Source organism: Meriones unguiculatus, chromosome 6 (genome assembly GCF_030254825.1).
Source record: "Meriones unguiculatus strain TT.TT164.6M chromosome 6, Bangor_MerUng_6.1, whole genome shotgun sequence".
Classification (NCBI taxonomy): domain Eukaryota; kingdom Metazoa; phylum Chordata; class Mammalia; order Rodentia; family Muridae; genus Meriones; species Meriones unguiculatus.
The window spans coordinates 22,304,609-22,325,546 of NC_083354.1; the positions used below are offsets into that span (position 1 = coordinate 22,304,609).

General features: G+C 43.6%; 1 protein-coding gene across 2 annotated transcripts in view; it reads left to right on the forward strand.

The window, feature by feature from the left end:
- Snx1 (sorting nexin 1) overlaps positions 1-20,938 on the forward strand; it is a 37,228-nt gene that overhangs the window by 9,189 nt on the left and 7,101 nt on the right. For both annotated transcript variants that reach the window (XM_060384865.1, XM_021644225.2), the window contains exons 2-8: positions 6,142-6,253; positions 10,373-10,500; positions 11,009-11,075; positions 14,276-14,319; positions 17,262-17,403; positions 18,484-18,562; positions 19,168-19,243. In XM_060384865.1, the coding sequence (XP_060240848.1) occupies positions 6,142-6,253; positions 10,373-10,500; positions 11,009-11,075; positions 14,276-14,319; positions 17,262-17,403; positions 18,484-18,562; positions 19,168-19,243 (648 nt within the window). The remainder of the gene's footprint in view (positions 1-6,141; positions 6,254-10,372; positions 10,501-11,008; positions 11,076-14,275; positions 14,320-17,261; positions 17,404-18,483; positions 18,563-19,167; positions 19,244-20,938) is intronic.

Here is a 20,938-nt window from a genome sequence, read left to right on the forward strand (position 1 = left end):
TCTGGGAGAGGAGTCATCTACAGATTTTTACACTTTGAAAAAGGAAGGCAACCCCATTGGCATCTTGACTTTTGCCTGATGCTCCCTATATGGACCCTGATAAGACTAAAGAATGATGAATCTGCACTGTTAAAACTGTTGAATTTGTGATACTTTGTTACTACTAGTAAGAATATAGTAATACCATCTCACTTATTTCTCCGTTTTTGCTGAAGTTGGCAGAGGGAGCAGCATCTCCTGCCAGAGGCTTCCGGGAACGTTTAAAGACTGCCTGCCTGTTTCATGGGTGTAGCTCCAGAACCAGCTTAGTCCTTGCTGTTCTTGCTGCGTTGGAGCTGTGCAATTTCACAGTTCCTTGGCTCCTTAGCCTTGCTCAGTTAGACTCATTGTCTTAAAAAATAAGTACTTTATTCCTCCAGAAGCCATATCACCTCAGTGTTTAATTTGGGTTGGGCCTGTAAGTACAATTGTGGGTTTTTAAATGCAGTTGCCTAACTTTATCCCGTTTATTTATATGTGGGCACACACACATGTATGCATCTCACTGCCCACATGTGGAGGTCAGGACGACTTTCAGGGGTCAAGTCTCTCCTTTCGCCGTGGAGCGCTCTTGTCATCAGGCTTAGAGGCAGACATCTTTCCAGAGCCCAATTGAGAGTCTCGACAGACGCATTTGAAGTCTCTTAAATATGATTCATAGGTCCTATGTGGAGCAAAGAGCAGTTAAGCAACAAGGGGAAGAATCACAACTGCTAACCTCAAAGGAAGTTACCCAGAATCCCAGCAGTGGTTTTCAGTCCAGACTGACCGAGTGAGCTCAGGGAGCCCACACCTGGCTTTCTAAACCATGCTCATGGCCTATGCTGTTACTTGTTTAAACATAAACAGCTGAGCCCGGGAGTGGTAGTGCACTCTTTAATCCCAGCACTAGGGAGGCAGAGGCATTTGGATCTCTATGAATTCGAGGCCAGCCTGGTCTACAAAACCAAGGCTACACTGAAAAATCCTGTCTCAAAAAAACAAAAAAAAAAAAAAAAAAAAAAGAAAGAAAAAGAAAAATACTCATTTGCTCTAAATAAAAGTGCCCTCTTCCTACAAGATCATTGACCTGTTTCCCTGTTCTTATTGTAATAAGCAGGAGCTTTTAGACAGACTTATCAGGGGAACCACCTGCTAGAATTAACAGCCAGAAGGAGAAAGTGGGTGTCGGATGTCGTAGCTAGGAACTCTATCTGCTGACTAAAGAGAATGTTGCTTTCATATAGAAAGGGCCAAGGGAGATAGGCAGGACAGTTCCCTGGCTTTATTTACTTAACTACAGTTTTCATCTGTTGCCTAGAAAAGCTTCCTCTTTCAACTGATGGGTAACTGTAACTTACCACCACAGAGCTGAAAGGGTTTTGAAACAGCATCTTTCCAAGTAGTTCAGTCTGAGCCTGAACTTGCTGTCCTCCTGCCTTATCCCTCTGAATGTTGGGATGACAGCACAGCTTACAACCTCTTTGGGAGTCAAACAGCCCTTTCACAGGGGTCGAATATCAGATGCCCCACATATCAGGTATTTACATTACAACTCATAGCAGTAGCAAAACTACAGTTGTGAAGTAGCAGCAAAAATAATTTCATGGTTGGGGGGATTACTGACACATGAGGAACTATACTAAAGGGTTGCAGCACGAGGAAGGTTGAGAACCACTGGATCACAGGAATATGTTACCATTCCTGCTTACTAAAAGTCTTGAAAGTATGGTTTATAAAGCATTACTGTTGGTTCTGCCATTCAGTGTAACATGTGTCTCTTCTTCTCCAAAAGTAAGTTCATCCTGGAACCTTTTCAGGATTGGCTTTCTTAAAACAAGCAAACAAAACCTTAACACAAAAGTTAGTTTTTAGAGGCTGGCAAGATTGTGTACAGGGTAAGAGTAGACACTGGGGCTGGAGAGATGGCTTGGAAGTTGAGAGCACTGGCTGCTCTTCCAGAGGCTCTGAGTTCAATCCCGGCACCCACATGGTGCCTCCCAACCATCTATAATGAGATCTGGTGCCCTCTTCCTGTATGCAGGCACACATGCAGGCAGAACATTGTGTAATTAATAAATAAGTAAATAAATGTTGAGAGACAGAGAATACTGCACTATTTTAATAATTTATTTCTTTTTATTATATGCATATTGGTGTTCAGCATGTATGTCTGTGAAGATGTCGGATCCCCTGGAAGGAATTACAGACAGTTGTGAGCTGCCATGTAGGTGCTGGGAACTGAACCTGGGTCCTCTGGAAGAACAGCCAGTGCTCCTAACCCCTGAGCCATCTCTCCAGCCCCCAAGGATACTGCTTTTGCAGAGGATCTGAATTTGGTTTCCAGAATCCTTATGGGGTAACTAATGCCTTTGGCTGTCACAGACTGTAAACTCAAAGCACAAACCAAAACACCCATACAAAATAAAAATGATCTTAAAATTTTTGAGTTAGCTTTTAACCTTAGACATACTGTACAGAAAATTTTGTTGGCCTGGGCAGGTTGTATTTTGATGGCAATCCATTGTAGAGCTATCTCACAGAAGCCTTGTCTCCCTCCCCCACCCCCATACTGTGGAGAGACCACGAATATGTCCTCCTCCTTTCCTTTAGAAAGTGGTCCTGGCCCCGTTTAGTGGCATGCACATGTCACCTCAGCACTTGGGAGATAGTAGCAGGAGGGCTGTGAGCTCAAGAATAGTGTGGGCTACATAAAAGACACAAAGTTTCGTTGTTTTGCTTTTTTTTTAGTGACTTTGTTCAAAGGGCTCGATTTTTTTGTTGGTGGTGGTGGTAGTTATAAGTTAAACTTGACAGCATTATTATGCTATGAAGGCTGTACAGTGGGTTTTACTCAGTAAGATTAGTTTGTTTAGTGTCAACACAAATCAACTGAAAATAAATTTAAAACATTTTGTGTGTATGGTATATGTGTGTATGTGTGTACACTGTGAATGCCAGAGGTTAGTGGCATCTACACACCTTTCTCTGTCACTTCCCACTTTTTATTTCATTTTATTTCCTTTTATTTTTGAGACAGGGTCTCGTTGTGCAGCCCTGGCTGTCCTGGAGCACACTCTGTAGACCAAACTCACAGAGGTCAGCCTGCCTCTGCCTCCAGAGTGCTGGGATTAAAGGCCTGCACACAGCTTTCCTCTCCACCATTTAAATGAAGGCTCTGGAGCTCACCAATTGGCTAGACTGACCAGCAAGCCCCCAAGATCCTCTTGTTTCTGCTCCTCATTGCCTTTAGCTTTTTAAGTGTGTATTGAGAATCTGAAGTTGGGCCCTCATGCCTGTGTGGTCAGCATTTCACCCAATGAACTGTCTCCCCAGCTCTGAAAAAAAGATGTTTATACAGTTTATGTTTATGTGTGTGTGTGTGTGTGTATGTGTGTGTGTGTTTACTGTTACACAAGAGCTACAGATTAAGATCTGAGTTAACAGTGTAGCAACTATCTTCCTGTCTTAGTGCTCAGCCATGGGTGGTTGGGCGTGGGCCCCAGGGGATCTGTGAGAGCAGTTTTCTGTTCCCACAGGTGCTTGTTATCTAGCTCACTAACAGCACAAATCTTGATTCAATCACAAATTCCACCGAACTTATCATCCAAGCTTGCCATGGGTGGGTGGAGGAGAGAGCAGGTGTCTCCCGCTTATTCATCTGGATCTGTAGCTTGATTAGCAGACAGAGGACAAACTGCTGTCTCATGGAACGGGCTTCATCTCAGACCTTCCGAGATCAGACGCAAGGTCAGAAGTGGAGAGCTGCCTTTATTCATCTGCACACCACAGGGATAGATGCTTCTAAGTGTTCTTAAAAACCAAGTTCCTACAGGGCCTTTCATCCGGCTTTGGTTTCCCTTTAGTGGACTCTGTCGTTGGTGTCTACTGATTTTAGTCTCTCTGGGCTCTCTATCTGAAGAGGGCTGGTGCCCGTGGGAAAGAAGTGGCTTCTGAGACAACACTGAGTGAGAGTGAAGGAAGGGAGTGGTTGTATAGGGAGGTGGCCAGCGGTATTTGAGGCAGGAAGTGCTAGTTTTCATTCTGTTTCTTTGTCTTCTCAGAAGTAATTCTGGTTTTTTTTTTAATTTTAACTTTTTTTTCACAATTTATTCATTATATATCCCATTATATATATATTCATTAAAGACCCCTCCCTTAACTCCTCCCGGTCTCACCGTCCCCTTTTTCCCCCATTCCCTTCCCCAACTCGACTGAGAAGGAGAGTTCTCCTCTGCCATCTACCCATAGCTTATCAAGTCTCATCAGGACTGCCTGGATCCTCTTCTTCTGTGGCCTGGCAAGGCTGCATCACCAGGGGCAAGTGATCAAAGAGCAGGCATGACAGAGGCAACCCCTGCTTCCCTCACTTAGAAATCCACATGGAGACTGAGCTGCCAATCGGTCATATCTGAGCAGGGGATCTAGGTCCTCTCCATGCATGGTCCTCGGTTGGTGCATCAGTCTCTGCAGACCCCCTTGGCTTAGATCCTTTAGCTTTGTTAGTGTCCTTGAGGGCTCCTTTCCCCTCCATGAACCTCCATCCCCACCCCCTTCTTCTTCCATAAGACTCCCTGTGCTCTGCCCAAAGTTTGGCTCAGCATCCACTTCAGCTCCCTGTTGGGCGGAGCCTTTCAGAGGACCCTCTATAGTACGCTCCATCCTGTTTCCTCTCTTCCACCGCTTCTGGTGTCTGTCCTGTTTGCCATTCTGAATGAGATTTAAGCGTCCTCCCTAGGGTCCTCCTGGCTGTAGATGGCTGTCCTATATTATACGGTTAATATCCACTTATAGTGAGTGTATACCATGCCTGTCTTTCTGTTTTTGGGTTACCTTCCTCAACTATATTCATAGCAGCTTTATTTGTAATAGCCAGAATCTGGAAACAACCTACGTGTTCCTCAAGGGAAGAATGGATGCAGAAACTGTATCTACACAGTGAAATACTACTCAGCTATTAAAAACAAGGAAGTCATGAAATATCCAGGCAAATGGATGGCACTGTTTTGTTCTTTGTACTTGGGAGCAGCTGGAGGAGGGCCCACTGTCTCTGACCAGTTAGTGTAATGTCTGAGCTCCTACCGCCCAACTTCATTAGCACTGAAACAGTGCAGGAAAGGCATGATTACTAACACAAACCACATGCAGCTCAAATTTTCTTTACTGGAAAGGGAAGACCCAATATGGTGAGGAAGCTGTTTACATGACAGACCCAGAGAGTATCCTAAAAGATCTGTCCTTTAACTTTGTTCTTTTGGGCCGGAAAAGGCCTGTCCAAGGAACAAACTCGCTCAGATTTGTTAAGGGAATGTTTTATGAAAAGTTCCTCAAGTCAGGTCTTTTAACTGACTTGGCCTTAGGGTCTGGCTTCAGAACCCTGCAGTGGCCTAAGCTGGCTCTCTGTGATGTGCCGCACAATCCGCCCTTGTTCGCTCTGGTACCGGCCGGGGGAGCCGCCCTGTTCCTGCTTGTTTGTGATCTGCACTGAGCGTTTAAGAAAAGCCAAGGACCAACTGTATTTTCACTGTGTGTCTATTAGGCCAAGCATGACTGGGTTTATTCTTCATCCTACCATTGAGTGTAGCTAAAATTTTTGTTTGTGTAAGTTCCAGATGAAAAAACTGAACCATGTTTATAAGCAGCATTAGATAGAAAGTTATGTCTCCCTGTGTCTGTCAAGTGGGTTAGGAATGTCTGAAGCTTCAGTTTAGCCACCACTACAAAGGAAGCCTGGGATTGAATTCCGAACTCCCCTGTGGTGTCCTTGTCACTCGAATATACCAACAGCACTTGAAATAAAAAGGTCATCAGCTGAGAAATAGGCGCACTGAGACAGACTTTTTAAACATTATCTCTGTGTCCATACCCATGTTGTGTCATGTGGTTTAGGGTAATCATATCCCAGCGAGACATTGATTATAGAAATTGACCCTGAGCCTGTGAACCTGGCCCTGTGGTCACCTGAGCAGCATTCTCAGCTAGCAATGATTTGCTGCTTACTGAGCTGGCTAACTAGCAAGGCTGTCTTCCTCTAAATGCCTGTGGGAACAAAGAGACGCCACAGTCACTTTCTAGATAGGCCAGGTTTGTTCTGTTTTATTGAAAGTATCTTTTTGTTTTCAGAGTAAGCCTCAGTCTCCAAAGAAAACCATCTCCCCTTTTCCTATCAAAAATGGTTCCAAAGAAAATGGGATCCATGAGGAACAAGACCAAGAGCCACAGGATCTCTTTGCAGGCAAGTAGAAAATCAAAATTTAGGCACATTCTATTCATCCATATTAAGTTATGAGTTATTAAAGAAAACCACTATACATATGCATGAGTTTGCAAGTTAAATCACAGCCCAGTAGAGTCTATGTCTGTGATCCCAGCACTTGGGAGGTGAAAGCAGGAAGATATCGGGGAATCCAAGGTCCTTCTTGGCTACCTAGCAAGTTCAAGGCTAGCATGGTCTAAATGAGACCTTGTCTCAAAAAAAAAAAAAAAAATTTTTTTTTTACAACAGTGGTGGTGTTCACCTTTAATCCCAGCACTATGGAGGCAGAGGCAGGTAGATCTCTGTGAGTTCAAGGCCAGTCTGGTCTACTGAGTGATTCCAGGACATCTAGGGCTACACACAAAGAAACACTGTCTGGAGAAAAACTGAAAAAATAAAATAAACCCTAAACAAACAAACAATCTAATTGTTAAAAACATGAGTTAAATATTAGAAAAGGGGCCATGGGAACTACAGAAGCGCTGCATCACAGAAACAAGAGTGTGAGGCTGCTGACCGTCACAGCAGCCCTACACTTTTAAGCTGCGTCACCTCTCTGTATAAATTGGCTTAGACTGACAATCCTCCTGCCTCAGTTTTTCAAATAGCTGCGATTACAGGTACATGATATCACTTTTGACCTTATTTAATTAATTTGATACACTTTCTTATGTAGCCTTTGCCAGCCTGGAATTTGCTGTGTAGACTAGGCTGCCCTCAACCTTGTGACTGTCTCTGTTTTCCAAGTGTCAGAATTATAGACATGGCCACCATGCCCAGCCCTTAGAACCATGAAGGACAAAGACAGAGAGACTGGTAGGGAGGGGGGAGAGTACAATAGAGGAAAAGGTGAAAGTTTGTTTAAATTTTAATATTTTAAACTTGAATATAAAGGAAAATGCAGAGATGATATGGCCTGTCTGGGGAAAGAAAGAATTGTACAACTATGTTTGATGACTCAAACGTGTGATCCCAGGACTCAGGAGGCTGAGGCAGGAGGATCTTTATAAGTTCTAGTAAGACCCTGTCTATAAAAACAAAACCAAAGAGAGAGAGAGCTATAGATACAGGAATGGGTCCTGTTCCTGGAGGTGGAAATGGAAACTGCTGTGTGGGTGAGGTTTGGGAGCAGAGAATAGTAAGGAAAGAGACAAGACTAAAGGATAAGATCCTGAGAGCCCTCTACCAGGTGGGTGATCTAAAGACCTTGAAGAGTAAAAGAGGCTTGAAGAATATAAATATTTAGATTTTCTACTTTACTTGGTCTCTGAAACTTTAATATGCATGCAGTGCATTCTGGTGGTCATAGTTTTTTTTTAATTTTTATGTTTTGGGTGGGGGAGAGTGGAAAAAAGAAAAATAATAAAATACAAATAATGGATTGCCTTTACTGTAGCACCCTGAGAAGAAGGTAAACTTTCTGTGTCTGAGACTTTGACATTTATGTGATCTTGCCTTACCAAACCTGAAGTCTTAGTGCCACAGTTAGCCCTGCGGTTGGCTTTCTCCAGGCGTGTAGAGATTTTACAGATTCTCTCAGCAGTCGTTTTGGTTTATGTCACCCCTGCCAGTACCACAGCAGCCAGCTGCTGCCTCACCACTAAGAAAGAAATGTCCACTATGAGACATATGTTTAGGACTGTAGTTTGTTCTTAGGTGTTCATAGTCAACGAATACTGACTGGAAATTTAAAGCTCAGATTTTCTTTCTGTGAGATTACCATAGTGTGGGTTGGACCCTCTAGATCCCAAAGTTTTTTCAAATATATTCTTGTTAGCAAGGCAAAAGAAAGAAGCCCATGCTTAGGCATACTTAAAATTTTTGCTATCTCATAGTGATTTCAATAGGAAATTCTCAGCTTTTCAAAAGGCTTTTACTATTACTCTAGCAAACTCTAGATGCTTTAGTTCTATTTTCATTCTGAAGATTGAGTCCAGGACCTTTGAGCATGTGAGTACTCTACCACTGAGCTACAGCTTCACCTTTTGGTTTGGTTTGAGACAGAATTCTACTGTATAGCTCAGGCTGACCTAGTTGGCTTTCTTGAGATCTCTCTCTCCCTCTCCTTTTCTCTCTCTCTCTAGATAGATAGATAGATAGATAGATAGATAGATAGATAGATAGATAGATCTTTTTCTCATTTCCCCCTTTCCCTCCTCACTTTGTGGCCTAGGCTAGCTTCAAACTCTTGGCAGTCTTTCTGCCTCAGCCTCCCAAGTCTGAGGTTTTTAGCATGAAGCTTGGAGACAGGGTCCTTTTATGTAGCCCAGGATGGCCTCATTCTTTTATCCTACTTCAGCTCCTTAGGACTTTGTTTTCATGGTCCTGGGGATGGATCCTAGGTCCTCACATGTACTAGGCAAGTGCCCTTTCACAGAATTAGGTCCCCAGCAGTTTACGCTGAGGTTTCTGTCGCTGTGTGAGGAAACACCACACCAAAAGGAACTTGGGGAGGAAAGAGCTTTTTTTGATGACACTTCCATACCGCAGCCCGTCACCAAACAGGGTAGGAACCTAGAGGCAGAGCTATGCAGAGGCCATAGAGTGGAGCTGTTTACTGGCTTGCTTCTCAGGACTTGCTTTCACCAGCCCAGGTGTACCCCCACCCACAATGGATTTGGCTCATATCAATCCCTAATTAGGCAAAAGGTTTGCCTATACCCCAATCTTATGGAGGCATTTTTCAATTGAGCTCCCTCCTCTCCTGTTAGATGACTCTTGCTTGTGTCAGGTTGACATAAAAACTAGCCAGGACACCAGTCATTATTTATTATTTATTATTATGATGATGTTGATGATTCTTATTATTATTATTTGAGACAAAGCTCACTTAATTGCCCAAGTGGATCTTGAATTATCAATCCCCTTGCCTCAGCCTCCTGCGTAGCTAGATTTTAGGTCTGTGCCCTGGGCCTGGCTGGAATGCTGGGATCACAAGTATATCCCACCATACCCAGTTTCGCTCAGAGCTTTTCAATAAATAGTACATGTTTCGTTAATGAACTTAATCTGTTATGTTGAACCTGCATAAAGTGAATCTCCTGTACAAACTTGAGCTGGCTACTTGTTTAAAAGACCTCACAACCTAACATGGTCGTCTGTGTGCTGCTTCTTGTTCTGTGCCCCCACAGCAGGGTCTTCTGAAAAACGATTCACGCTCAGTGGTCGGCACAGTAATCTAAAACTGTCTCTGGGTTCTGCCTAACCCAGTGAAAATCTAGAAAGAAAAGAAAGCAGCTTTCTCACAAGTGAATATTCATGTTTTTCTTTACCAGAGAGAAAAAAACAACAAACCGGTTAGGACGTCTAGCTTCACTGCTCCACATTAGAAGTGCATCCACGATAGACATTTTAGTGCCTAAAATGGTACATAGTTCTATTTTAAAAGCCATTCCTCTAGAACACGCACAGAGCGAGTTGTCCTGCTCACTGGTGTCATCTCCAAACACAGCGCCTCTTAAAGTGTGAGTCTTTGCTCTAAAAGCTGCTCTGGTCAGAAGTGTGTTCAGTCTTCTGAGCCCTCTCCCCATCCTGGTGGCATTTGTAAACTGTAGCTTAATCTGCCAGCATGTAGCTAAACTCTGGCTGTGACTAGCTCATAAACTGTCAACATCGCTGTGCTGTTCTCAGGTGTCACTGTGTATTTTCTAGTTGATCTTTTTTCTTGAGGCTTCCTCTGATGTGTGCTGGCCTGTTCTGCCATGCTGTTTATAAAGCAAATAACCGAAGGTATTCTCTTGTACAAACAACTAAAAACAAGAACAACTGAGCTTCATGTAAGGTTTTTGAGTGACCACTCCCAAGAGTAAAATTATTTTGGCCGTAGAGTCTTTTTGTTAGATTTCTGGTTCTTTGGCCTAAGGTAGCAAAAACAGTTTTGTCTGGAAAGGAAAGGGAGAGCTTGCTCTACCAAACCTGTGCTAAAATAGCTCTCCCCCCAGTGTCCTTTCCTTTGCTTCATGTAAAAACTACACACCTCTTGGTTTTCTGTTATACTGGGTGCTTGTTGTTTTTCCTGTGGGCCTCATCCTGTACGACTGATGTTCAGCCTTCAAAACCCCATTAGTGATACTCATTTTAAAATATCAACTGTTTTAGATGCCACAGTGGAACTATCCCTGGATACCACACAAAATAACCAGAAGATGATGCCAGCCAAAACACTTATTTCTCACTCTCCACCAGAAGCCACAAATTCTCCTAAGACGCAGCCAAGCTATGAGGAGGTGAGAACATGTGCTCTTGGTCTTCTTGCTTTTCATCTTTGTGACTGTATGCTACCAGTCTGGAGTTCAGCTGGATTTGAACCTTGAAGAAGACCTATGGTTAACGCACAGCCAGAATCCAAACGAAAACTCTTTCTTAGACAGTGTCTGTTCCCTGAGGATGGCATAAAGGCTTTCACTGGTCACTGGTTCTGTTTACTGTGTGAACCTCTCACATGCAGTAATGCAGCCCCTCCCGACTCCCTGTTTACCCCAAAGGAGGCCAAGTCTACCAAAAATCCTATAATTACTCATTATTGTGAAAATAGGGGTTTAAGGGAATCAATGTGAGAAGGACCTGTCAGCTGCTTCGCAACTTCACCTGTAGGCGCCGGCTCGCTGGCCTTCCTGGGAGTGGACAGAGGTGGGCACTGAAAGACCATCGCTACTTTGTTATACTGACAGGTGTTCAACATTTTGTGATGTCTGGCCTTCTTTATAGCAACTCTCTTGGTTTTTCTTTTAAAAGCTGGAGGAGGAAGAACAGGAGGACCAGTTTGATTTGACAGTTGGTATCACTGATCCTGAGAAGATCGGTAAGTGTCCTTGGGACTCATGCTCTTACCGTTGGCCCTGACGAGCTAGTTTGGGAATGGCTCTCAACATAGCTGAACCAGCAGATGTGAGGTTCTTCATCAGCATCTCTCCTGGAACTATGCTGAGGCCAGAGAGAGTTCTCAGGCATGTTACTTAGATTTTTTTTCCTTATCTTTAAGAAGAAAAACCAGAAATGTGAAATATAAGTATAATCTTAAAAAAAAATTCAAAAGGGGGTCCCAAGATTATTGAGGGCATCTGCAGCCAAACCTCAGAACCTGAGTTTGATCCCAGAGCCCACATATGGAAGGAAAGAATCACTCTGAAAGTTGTTTTCTGACCTCCTCATGTGTATCAAGGCATGGCCATTCCCTCATGCATATATACAAATACAAAATTAATTAATAAAAGAATTAGCAAACTGCAAACGGGCTGGAGAGGTGACGCAGCAATTAAAAGCATTCAGTGCTCTCGCAGAGGACCCAGTGCCGACAGTGGGTAGCTCACAAGTCCCAGCTACACCAGCAGGGTGTTAGACCTCTCCCTATCAGAAGAGGAAAGCGAGGGCCAATGGAAAGAGCACTCCTGTTAAGCAGGGTGTGGCATAGTGTGACAGTAGGACCAGCGCTTTGGGTTACAAATCAGGAAATCTCTTGCCTACGAATATTTAACGCCTTAATTTTAAGCTTAGCTGCCTAAATCCTTAGTAGAAAGATACAAATTACAAATGGTACTAATTGTTTGGACTGCTGTGATTTTGAACCAGGAGAGGGTGTGTTAGTTACCTAGAGCTACTGTAGCAAAGAACCAATAGAAGTAAGCTACCGGGCTGGAGAGATGGTTCAGGGGTTAAGAGCACTACTGTTCTTCCAGAGGACCTAGGGTCAATTCCTAGCACCCACATGGCAGCTCACAGCTGTCTGTCAATACAGTTCCAGGGCTTCTGACACCTTCACAGAGACATACATGCAGGCAAAACGCCAATGAACAGAAAATAAAAATAAATTATTTATTAAAAAAAAAACTAAGCCTGTACTGTCACACCTGTACTTTCTGCTTCTTGCACTTGAATGCTGAGGCAGGAGGAATGCTGTGAGTTTGAGACTAACCTGGGCAACAGAATGAAAACTTAAACCTCAAAAACAAAACCCACAGATTTCCTCACAGTTCTGAGTCAGGAAGCCTGAAATCGTGGTGTGGGCCTGGCCATGCTCCTTTGAAATCAGAAGGGAAGGAAGGCCCTTGCCTGTCTCCTCAGGTGTGCCTTGGCCTAAAGATGCATCAGTACATTGTCATCACTGTCCCTGTCAATCTAACTGTCTCCACATCGTCATCCTGTAGGAAGGCCTGTCTGAGTTTCCCTAACCCATCACCTTGTGCTTGACTCACCCTAATGACCTCCTTTATCTTCATTATATCTGTGAAGACAGTGTTTTCAAGTATAGTCACGTTATGAAGTATAGACAGTTTATTTAGAGGGACATACCTGGCCCCACAGTCATTTAAACAGCTCACAAACTTAACTCAAATTGCTCTAAATGCTAAGCTTTCATCCCCTTATTTTATATTCTTTGTCATACTGATTAAAAAAAAATACCAATTAATTAAGACATTTTCCTAATCAGGACCCAATCTTTGTGACAGCATATTTGGTTTGTGGAGGCTGTTTAGTCAACATGAGTCTTTCATTCCAGCACACATCTACATTAATTAAAATTGCACTTTACCAGGGTATTCTTTTTTAGACACTTGGCAATTTGCAGATGCCATCTCCAACTTGGAACTTATTTAGGAAGTCTGTGTGCATTTTCAGACTGTTGTGGGACTAGGCCGCTTTCGGGGCTCCTGTACTGTTGGCTGACCACCTGTCTCCACACATGCTTAGCTGAAAAGTGTCTCCAGATACCCTGCAGAGTATCTGGAGGCCCTGCTTGGCTAATGTGCTCTGTGCATATGGCCACTTAGAGTTTTCTTCCTGTGGCTACTAAATTATGGGAGTAGACATGACTATTCTATGGTTGGAGACATTTTAATTAAAAAAAAATAAAAGTGGTAAACAGCCTTAGTATCAGGCAGTGCATTGTGTTTCTGTGTATTGTAAAGGTGGTAGTCGGTGCAAGGTAATTTCTTCAGGTTAGCTTGTAGCTCCTGTTTTGCAACACCCTTTTTGGTAGCAGTTGGTGAGCTAGTATAGGTATGCCTTCTATTTCTGTATAATTTCTAGCTTGTGTGTGTATGCAAGCATTTCCTCCCGTGGCAGGGAAATGATGTTGCAGGGTCTGACCCTGCTGGTCCAGTTCTGCCCCTTCTCCTTGGCTCCTCACTCCAGAATCATATCAGAAGCAAAGGCAACTGGTTGTTGACCTAGGCTTTCCTGTTTCATGCCAGGAAGACTCAGGGGCAAAGGAAGAAAGGGAGGAAAAAACCAACCCTAACCCCCCTGATCCAGCACTGGGACTTTGTCTGGGTTCCAATATATGTCTTTTCAAGGCTTAGGGAGTCAATGGTGCCTTTATCTCCCTAAGTGGTCTAGGTCAGGACACTACCACAGAGAAAAAGAGTTGCTTGAATCCCAGATTATTTAACAGTCAATGGCTTTTTCATAAAAATAATTCCTCCAGGAAAGGGAGATTTTTGTGACATCAGGCAGTGCAAGTGTCTTCCTGCCAGGCCCTTTGCTCTGGGTGAGCAGGCTGGATCAGAGAGGTCAGTGTCTGCCAGCACCAGTGGTGGACCTCTGAAAGAGCAGACCAGGCCTGGAGCTAGCCTCGGGTAGAACTGCCTGTTTCCTTTTACATCAGGCGCTCCCTTCTCCTGCTTTATACAGCAAGCGAATTGTTTGGTTTTGGACAGATGTGTGTAACCAGCCCAAATATTGGCATGGTAACAACTGATGAATTGTCAGTATCCAGTGCTGCTTTGTGGAGAGTATAAATGGAGCCTGGCTTTGGAACAGGGGACTGACTCTCTTGGCTAACTCGAACTGGGTCTCAGCCAGCATCCATAGGGGCATGTGTACCACACAGCCCCCAAAGCACGGGAAAAACTGGATTTTAGGATTGCATATAAAGCCTGGAAATGAAACAAGCCCTGTAATGTATAGCTTTTGTAGCTCGTGGTCTCTGCTTAAATGTTATGGGTTAGCTTTCCCTTCTTTAACTGAAAGCATAATTCCCTCCTGCTTCTTGTTCTCCCACAGGGGACGGTATGAACGCCTATGTGGCCTACACAGTCACCACACAGGTGGGTTCCAGTGGCCCTGCTGACGCGCCTCAGCAGTCCTGACTGCTTGCCCCGTGGTTCATGCCCCGAGGTTCACAGTTAGATTATTTTAATTATCTTTTTGTTTCTTTTCCAATGATCCCCTCCTGTCTACTCAAGCCATAGCAAATCTACATTGCCTTGTTAATCTTTTTTATTTATTTTATGTCTATGAGTGTTTTGCCTATGTATATGTCTGTGTACCATGTGCATGCCGGGTGCCCACAGAGGCCAGAAGAGGGTGTCAGAGCCCCTTGGAACTGGAGTTACAGATGGTCATAACCTGCAGAGTGGGTGCTGAGAACTGAACCCTCCCTAGATCCTCTGGAAGAACAGCCAGTGTTCCTTACCTCTGAGCCATGTCTCTAGACCCCTGCCTTGGTGATCTTAACTAGGGACACCAGACTAGGTCTTCCCGATACTCTTTCAGACAGGTGAGACTTTAGTGTGAAGCTTTGCAAGCTTTAAGTATGCAGCATAAGCCAGCCGTGGTGGCCTTTAATGCCAGCACTTGGGAAGCAGAGGCGGAGATGTGCAGCATATCTGACTTTTACCCCATCCCTCTTAGGAGTTATTTAACTGGAGCTAGTTTAGTGGATTGCCTCAAATGAAGAGTGATTACCTATGTATAGCTTTTCAGCTCTTGGGCCAGACAAGGTGGCCTACATCTGTAATCCAGCACTAGGGAAGCAGAAGCAGAAGGGTCAGGAGTTTGAGAACAGCCTGAGCTACTTAATGAGGCCCCTTGTCAAAGAAACAAAGACTGTGGATATGACCCTCAGAACTGAGGGATTTGGGGTGGTTGCTGTTAGAGACAGGATCTCCCCATGTAGCCCACACTGGCCTCAAGCATGAGATGCGCTCACCTGAGCCTCTTTAGCATTGGAGTTACAAGTGTGCAGCACCACACCTGATACAGAGCCAGACTGATCCTCCTGCCTCAGTCTCCCAAGTGCTGGGATCACAGGCATTTGCCGCTGTACCTGGCTTTCTTTTTATACTTTCTATAACTTTTGCTCCTCAAGTCTGGCCCTTTTTTGTTAAGTATTATTTTGTTACTCTACTAAAACAGAGCCCTGAACCTACCCCCGGTGTTAAGATGAGCACCATGGTCTCCATCAGCTCTGCTTACTGTTTGTCTCTGTCAGAGCCACTGCTGTAACCTCAGAGGCAGCTGTTCCCCTGAGGAATCTCATTGCCTTCATAAAAAGTCTTTGCATGTGTGTCTTTAAGTAATGTGATGCTTTGTGTTGAGTTTCATAAAAATAATCTGCTGAAGATAGTGATTTCTTTACCTGACTTGGTTTCCCAGACATGTTCCCAATATTGTTATAATCTGCTATACAAATACACAATAGTATACAGACCTGTTTTCCCTAAGTATTTCCAGTTTTCATAACTGAACTCTCTGTGTGCTTCCTCTAATGTCTCTGGTACCCCATGAACATGTTTCTCTGGATATATAAATAACTAGGAAATATTGAATGCAAGGAATATAAACTTTTTAATGTGTTTGTACCAATTTATACAAAAATTTGTCCAAAATATCTCATTGATTCATTTCCTTGTCAGTAACTGGCAGAGCCAACCTCTGTAAATTTTGTCAATCTGGTAAATGTGAAGTTATCTCTTCTAGTGTTCTCCCTAGCTTTCCTGTTTTTTGTTTGTTTGTTTTATTAAAAAATGTTGGGCTGGAGAGATGGCTCAGAGGTTAAGAGCACTGGCTGTTCTTCCAAAGGTTCTGAGTTCAATTCCCAGCAACCACATGGTAGTTACAACCATCTGGAATGAGATCTGGTGCCCTCTTCTGGTATACAAGCATACATACAGACAGAACTCTGTATTAATAAATAAATCTTTTTTTATGTTTATATGTAAAGTGATTTTATGTTTATATGTATATTGGATCTCCTGGGACTGGAGTTACAGATAGTTGTGATCCACAATGTGAACTGGGAGTTGAACCCTTGTCCTCTGGAAGACCAGCCAGTGCTCTTTACCACTGAGCCATCAGCTTAGTCTTTTTTTTTTTTTTAACTTTTACTAGAAGAATTCTTTGTGTTTCTCTATACTACTCCTCGGCCCTCCTGTGAGCTCTAAAACCCACAGCACTTTAGAGGTTACTATCTACAGACATGTCATCTGATTCCTTCATCGTCGTCTTGAAGCTTTCTTCAGTATGCAAGTGTATATACTCGTGTGTCTGTGTGGATGTCTTAGTCCATTGTTCTCTGTCTTACTGCCTTAGACTGCACCTGAAGCTTGCCTTTTTGGCAAAGCTTGTTGGCTAGAAGGCACTGGGGATCTAGCTGTCTCCATCCCACCTCCCCAGTGCTGAGGTACAGGCATGCACAGCCTTGCACAGCTTTTGTTTTGTTTGTTTGGTTGGTTGGTTTGGTTTGGTTTGGGTTTGGGTCTCAGGTTTTTTGGATTTGTTTTGTTTTGTTTATTTGGTTGGTTGGTTTGGTTTTGGGTTTTTTGAGACAAGGTCTCTGTGTAGCCCTGACTGTCCTGAAACTCACTCTGTAGACCAGGCTGGCCTTGAATTCAGAGATCTGCCTGCCTCTTCTTACCAAGTGCTGGGATTAAAGCCTGAGCCACCACCAACCGTGCCCAGCTTTTTCTGTGGACACTTAAGGATTCAAACTGGTCCTTATGTTTACAGAGCAAGTATTTTTACCCACTGAGCCAATCTCCTAGTCCTATCATCCCCCCTCCTTTTAATGCACCTAAAATTATTACTCTAAGTAGGCGTTCATAGATTCCCCAGGCTGACAAAAAAGAAGAGCCTCTGTTTTGGAATTATTTGCCAGCTATCTTAAGGGCAAGGATCTGGGAATTCTGTATCCTTTGATATCAGCAGGATAGATACTCAATCATCCTGGATTTGGAATGAAATTGCCTTGTGTGTTTTCCATCCTAAGACGAGCTTACCGATGTTCAGAAGTAAGCAGTTTGCAGTGAAGAGAAGGTTCAGCGACTTTCTGGGTCTCTATGAGAAGCTTTCAGAGAAGCATTCTCAGAATGGCTTCATCGTCCCTCCTCCCCCTGAGAAGAGCCTAATAGGTAAGCCTGTGGTCTTCAATTCCACTTGAGTCTTAATGCTCTCGGACTAGAGAAATAGCCAGGCTGTTTTTAAGTCTTCTTTTTCTTTGGGTGCTAGTGAGGACTCTGGTATTAGCCTTCAGTTTTGTCGTGTTTGTTTCCTTTTAAACAGTCTTACTATCCCCCATGGTAGCCTCAAATTAGCTGTTTAGCAGAGGGTGACCTCCATCCATCTCTTGATCTTTTCTGCTTCAGAATTATATATAGGCATGCACCACCACAACCTGGGACAGGTTAAAGTATCCTGTGGGAAAGAGGGGGTGGTTGGGGGGTGGTAGTGGTGGTAGGAGCAATATTTAAATAGACGGCCTCAGACATATTAGGTAAACACTCTACCACTGAGCTACTCTACACCTTCAGTCTCAGGACTCCTGATGACTGCTCTTCTGTCCAGATTGAAATTGCTTTAGGGTTAGGGTAGGACCCTTCTTGTTGCCATCAAGTGATTATTAGGCTATACTCTCACTCTCAGAGCATTTCTTCTATTATTATTTTAACTTTATGTGTTTGGGGTTTTGCCTGCTTACATGTATGTGTACCACATGTGTGCCAGGTGCCTAAGGAAGGCAGAAGAGGCTGTCAGGTCCCTTGGAACTAGAGTTGGAAGCCACTGTGTGGGTGCTAGAAATAGGCCCTACACGCTCTGGACAAGCAGCCAGTACTCATAACCACTGAGCCAGCATTCCAGCCCCCCTCACAGGATCTCTCTTTATATCCCTAGATGGCCTGGAACTCACTATGTAGAACAGGCTGGCCTCAAACTAACAGAGATTCCTTTCATGTGCCACCACAGCCACTATGCTTTTTTTTTTTTAAGACAATATACTCTAAATCCCACAGTTTAATGCCCCCAGCATATACAGAACTCATAAAGACTTACTTAGTAAAAGAAAGTCCATCCCTGCTCGTGACCTAGCAGTTTCCTTAGATAGAACTGTGTAGGGCTGTCCTTGCTGCCTTTCCTTTAGACGACTCTTCATAAAACGTAGATGTATCCTTTTTACTATTTCTGGTTATTTTGTTTCTTAAATTCTACTCTAGGAATGACAAAAGTGAAAGTTGGAAAGGAAGATTCTTCTTCTGCAGAATTTCTTGAAAAGCGGAGGGCTGCTTTGGAAAGGTAGGTACTGATAGCCTGTTCTCAGTCACTTCAGACAGCAGGAAGCTATTGCTTTGCTACGTTACTGGAGAGAAACTGAGGTGAATTACAGTCTCACCTCCCTGTTACGGACCACTTTTCCTAAGCCTTTTACCTTCTCACCCCAATCATAAGTCATCTTTTTGCTCTCCAACCTGACTGAACCATCTTATTTCCTTCACACATAATCTATTGAATGGTTCTGGGGTCTCTTTCTGATGAGTCAGTTTGCTGTCTTTTGGAAATGTGGAGAACATGAAGTTTTGAATACTTACAAGCCAAGATTTGCTCAAGTTACCTTATCTGAGGACATTTTAAATAGTAAAAGACACAAGTCCCTGTCAGCACTGTGTAACACCCCAAACAGTCAGAGTCCTAACCAGAGCTGGGAGGTAGTGGCACTCTTCTTTAATCCCAGCACTTGGGAGGCAGAGGCAGGAGGATCTCTGATTTCCAGCCCAGCCTAGTCTACAGAATGAGTTCCGGGACAGCCAGAGCTAAACAGAGAAACCTTGTCTTGAAGCAAAACAGAACAAAAACAAACCAAGAAGACAGAGTGCTAACCGTTGGTGATTTTTACCCTTTAGGTACCTTCAAAGAATTGTGAATCATCCCACCATGTTGCAAGACCCAGATGTCAGGGAGTTTCTGGAAAAAGACGAGGTTAGTATTGTACAAAGCTCAACCTCACCTCTGTCTGCCCTGAATGAAACACAGCTGGTTCAGGTGGTGAATACTTAACTGCGATCGCCGGTGAGCTTGTGTGACCCCCAGAGGCACAGGGCTTCCACTGCCCCAGTGAAAGCAGTTCTGTGTAGCCAGCGGTGGCCTAGTCATATATTGCTTGGCAGGGCCTCAGCATGTCTTTTAGAAGTTACTAACTGCTTCAAACTGAATGTGTGTTTTGTGCTTGGAAGCTGAGAGACATTAGTTCAGAGCCAGTTACCACAGACCACGGAGCCAACATAGGCAGAAGGGCTGATTTAAGTGGACAGTTGTTTTTTTAATGGACTCTGCATAAACTATTTGTGATTGTGGAAAACTGCAGACCCCCCAATCACTAATAACTGAAAAATTAAATAAAATATACCCATACAACAAATACTTCATTTTGACCATAAACACAAAGTATAAAGAAATAGGAGTGTGTGGAAGCATCAAATAGCAAGCATACCCTAAAGCAGAAGGCACGTGACTAGAGAAAAATACTATCTTAGAAAGCTAGAATGAAGGCAGTTTTATGACAAGACTATTGTTATATTTTTGTTTTTAATTTTTAAAACTTTTTGTTGCTTTAATGAAAATGGGATTATTGAAATGAGATTTTTTTCTTCCAAAAAAAAATTTTTTTTAGACATGTTTCTCTGTGCTGAGAGAAAACTGTGCTGAGAGAGGCTGTCCTGGACTCAGTTTGTAGACCAGGCTGGCCCCAAACTCACAGAGATCTGCCTGCCTCTGCTCCTGAGTGCTGGGATTAAATGTGTGTGCCACCATGATTGGCTCAAATAGATTTTTTTTTTAATTGAAAATGATCTGTCAAAGCCTTAAGTCCTTTAATTCTATCTCTGGATATTTCTGTTTCCTCACTCTGTGGCCCCAGAGCAGGGCTTGTCTTTGGAGATGCTCTGGACTGGGTAAGCCTTGGGGCTGTCCTGTGCTGTAGGGTGCTGAGCACACGAGGAACACCTCTGCCCTCTCGATGCCGGCGGCACTCCTTCCCCAGCTGGAGTGACCCCCATCAGCTCCATTGTCACGTGTCCCTCTGTGCAAAATGGTCTCAACTTGAGAAGTACTGCCTGATATCCTGAACACCTAAGACACTTAATCTAACTTTATGCCATAGTTTTACTGTGTAAAAGTATCTCCATTAGAACATGGGCCTATCCTTAGACATTCGGTCACTGGGGAAACTCAAAGCTGTGAGTGCCCTTCTGTGCAGAGTGCATTATCTAAAGGGTCCTTTGTCTTTTTGGGTTTTGTTTTTTTGTTTTGTTTTGTTTTTGAGACATAGTCTTTCTCCATAGTCCTGGCTGTGCTTCCATTAGAGGTGTATGTTACACACCCTGCAGGAGCCTCTGACTGTGACAAAGGAATGCATTGCCCTGCAGGGAAAGGCCTTGCCCTGGATTCCTGCTGACCCGAGTTAGATCTGTGTAAAGGTAGAAGGAGAGAACTGACTCTCAGAGCTGTCCTCTGACCTCTGACCTTATATGTATATGTGCCGTGGCACATGCATACATATAAAATGGTTTTAAAATGTTTAAAAAAGGAAGCTGTCAGGTGACACACTGGAGGCAGAGGCAGGCAGATCTCTCAGCTTGAGGGCCATCCTGCTCTACAGAGTGAGTCCAGGATAAC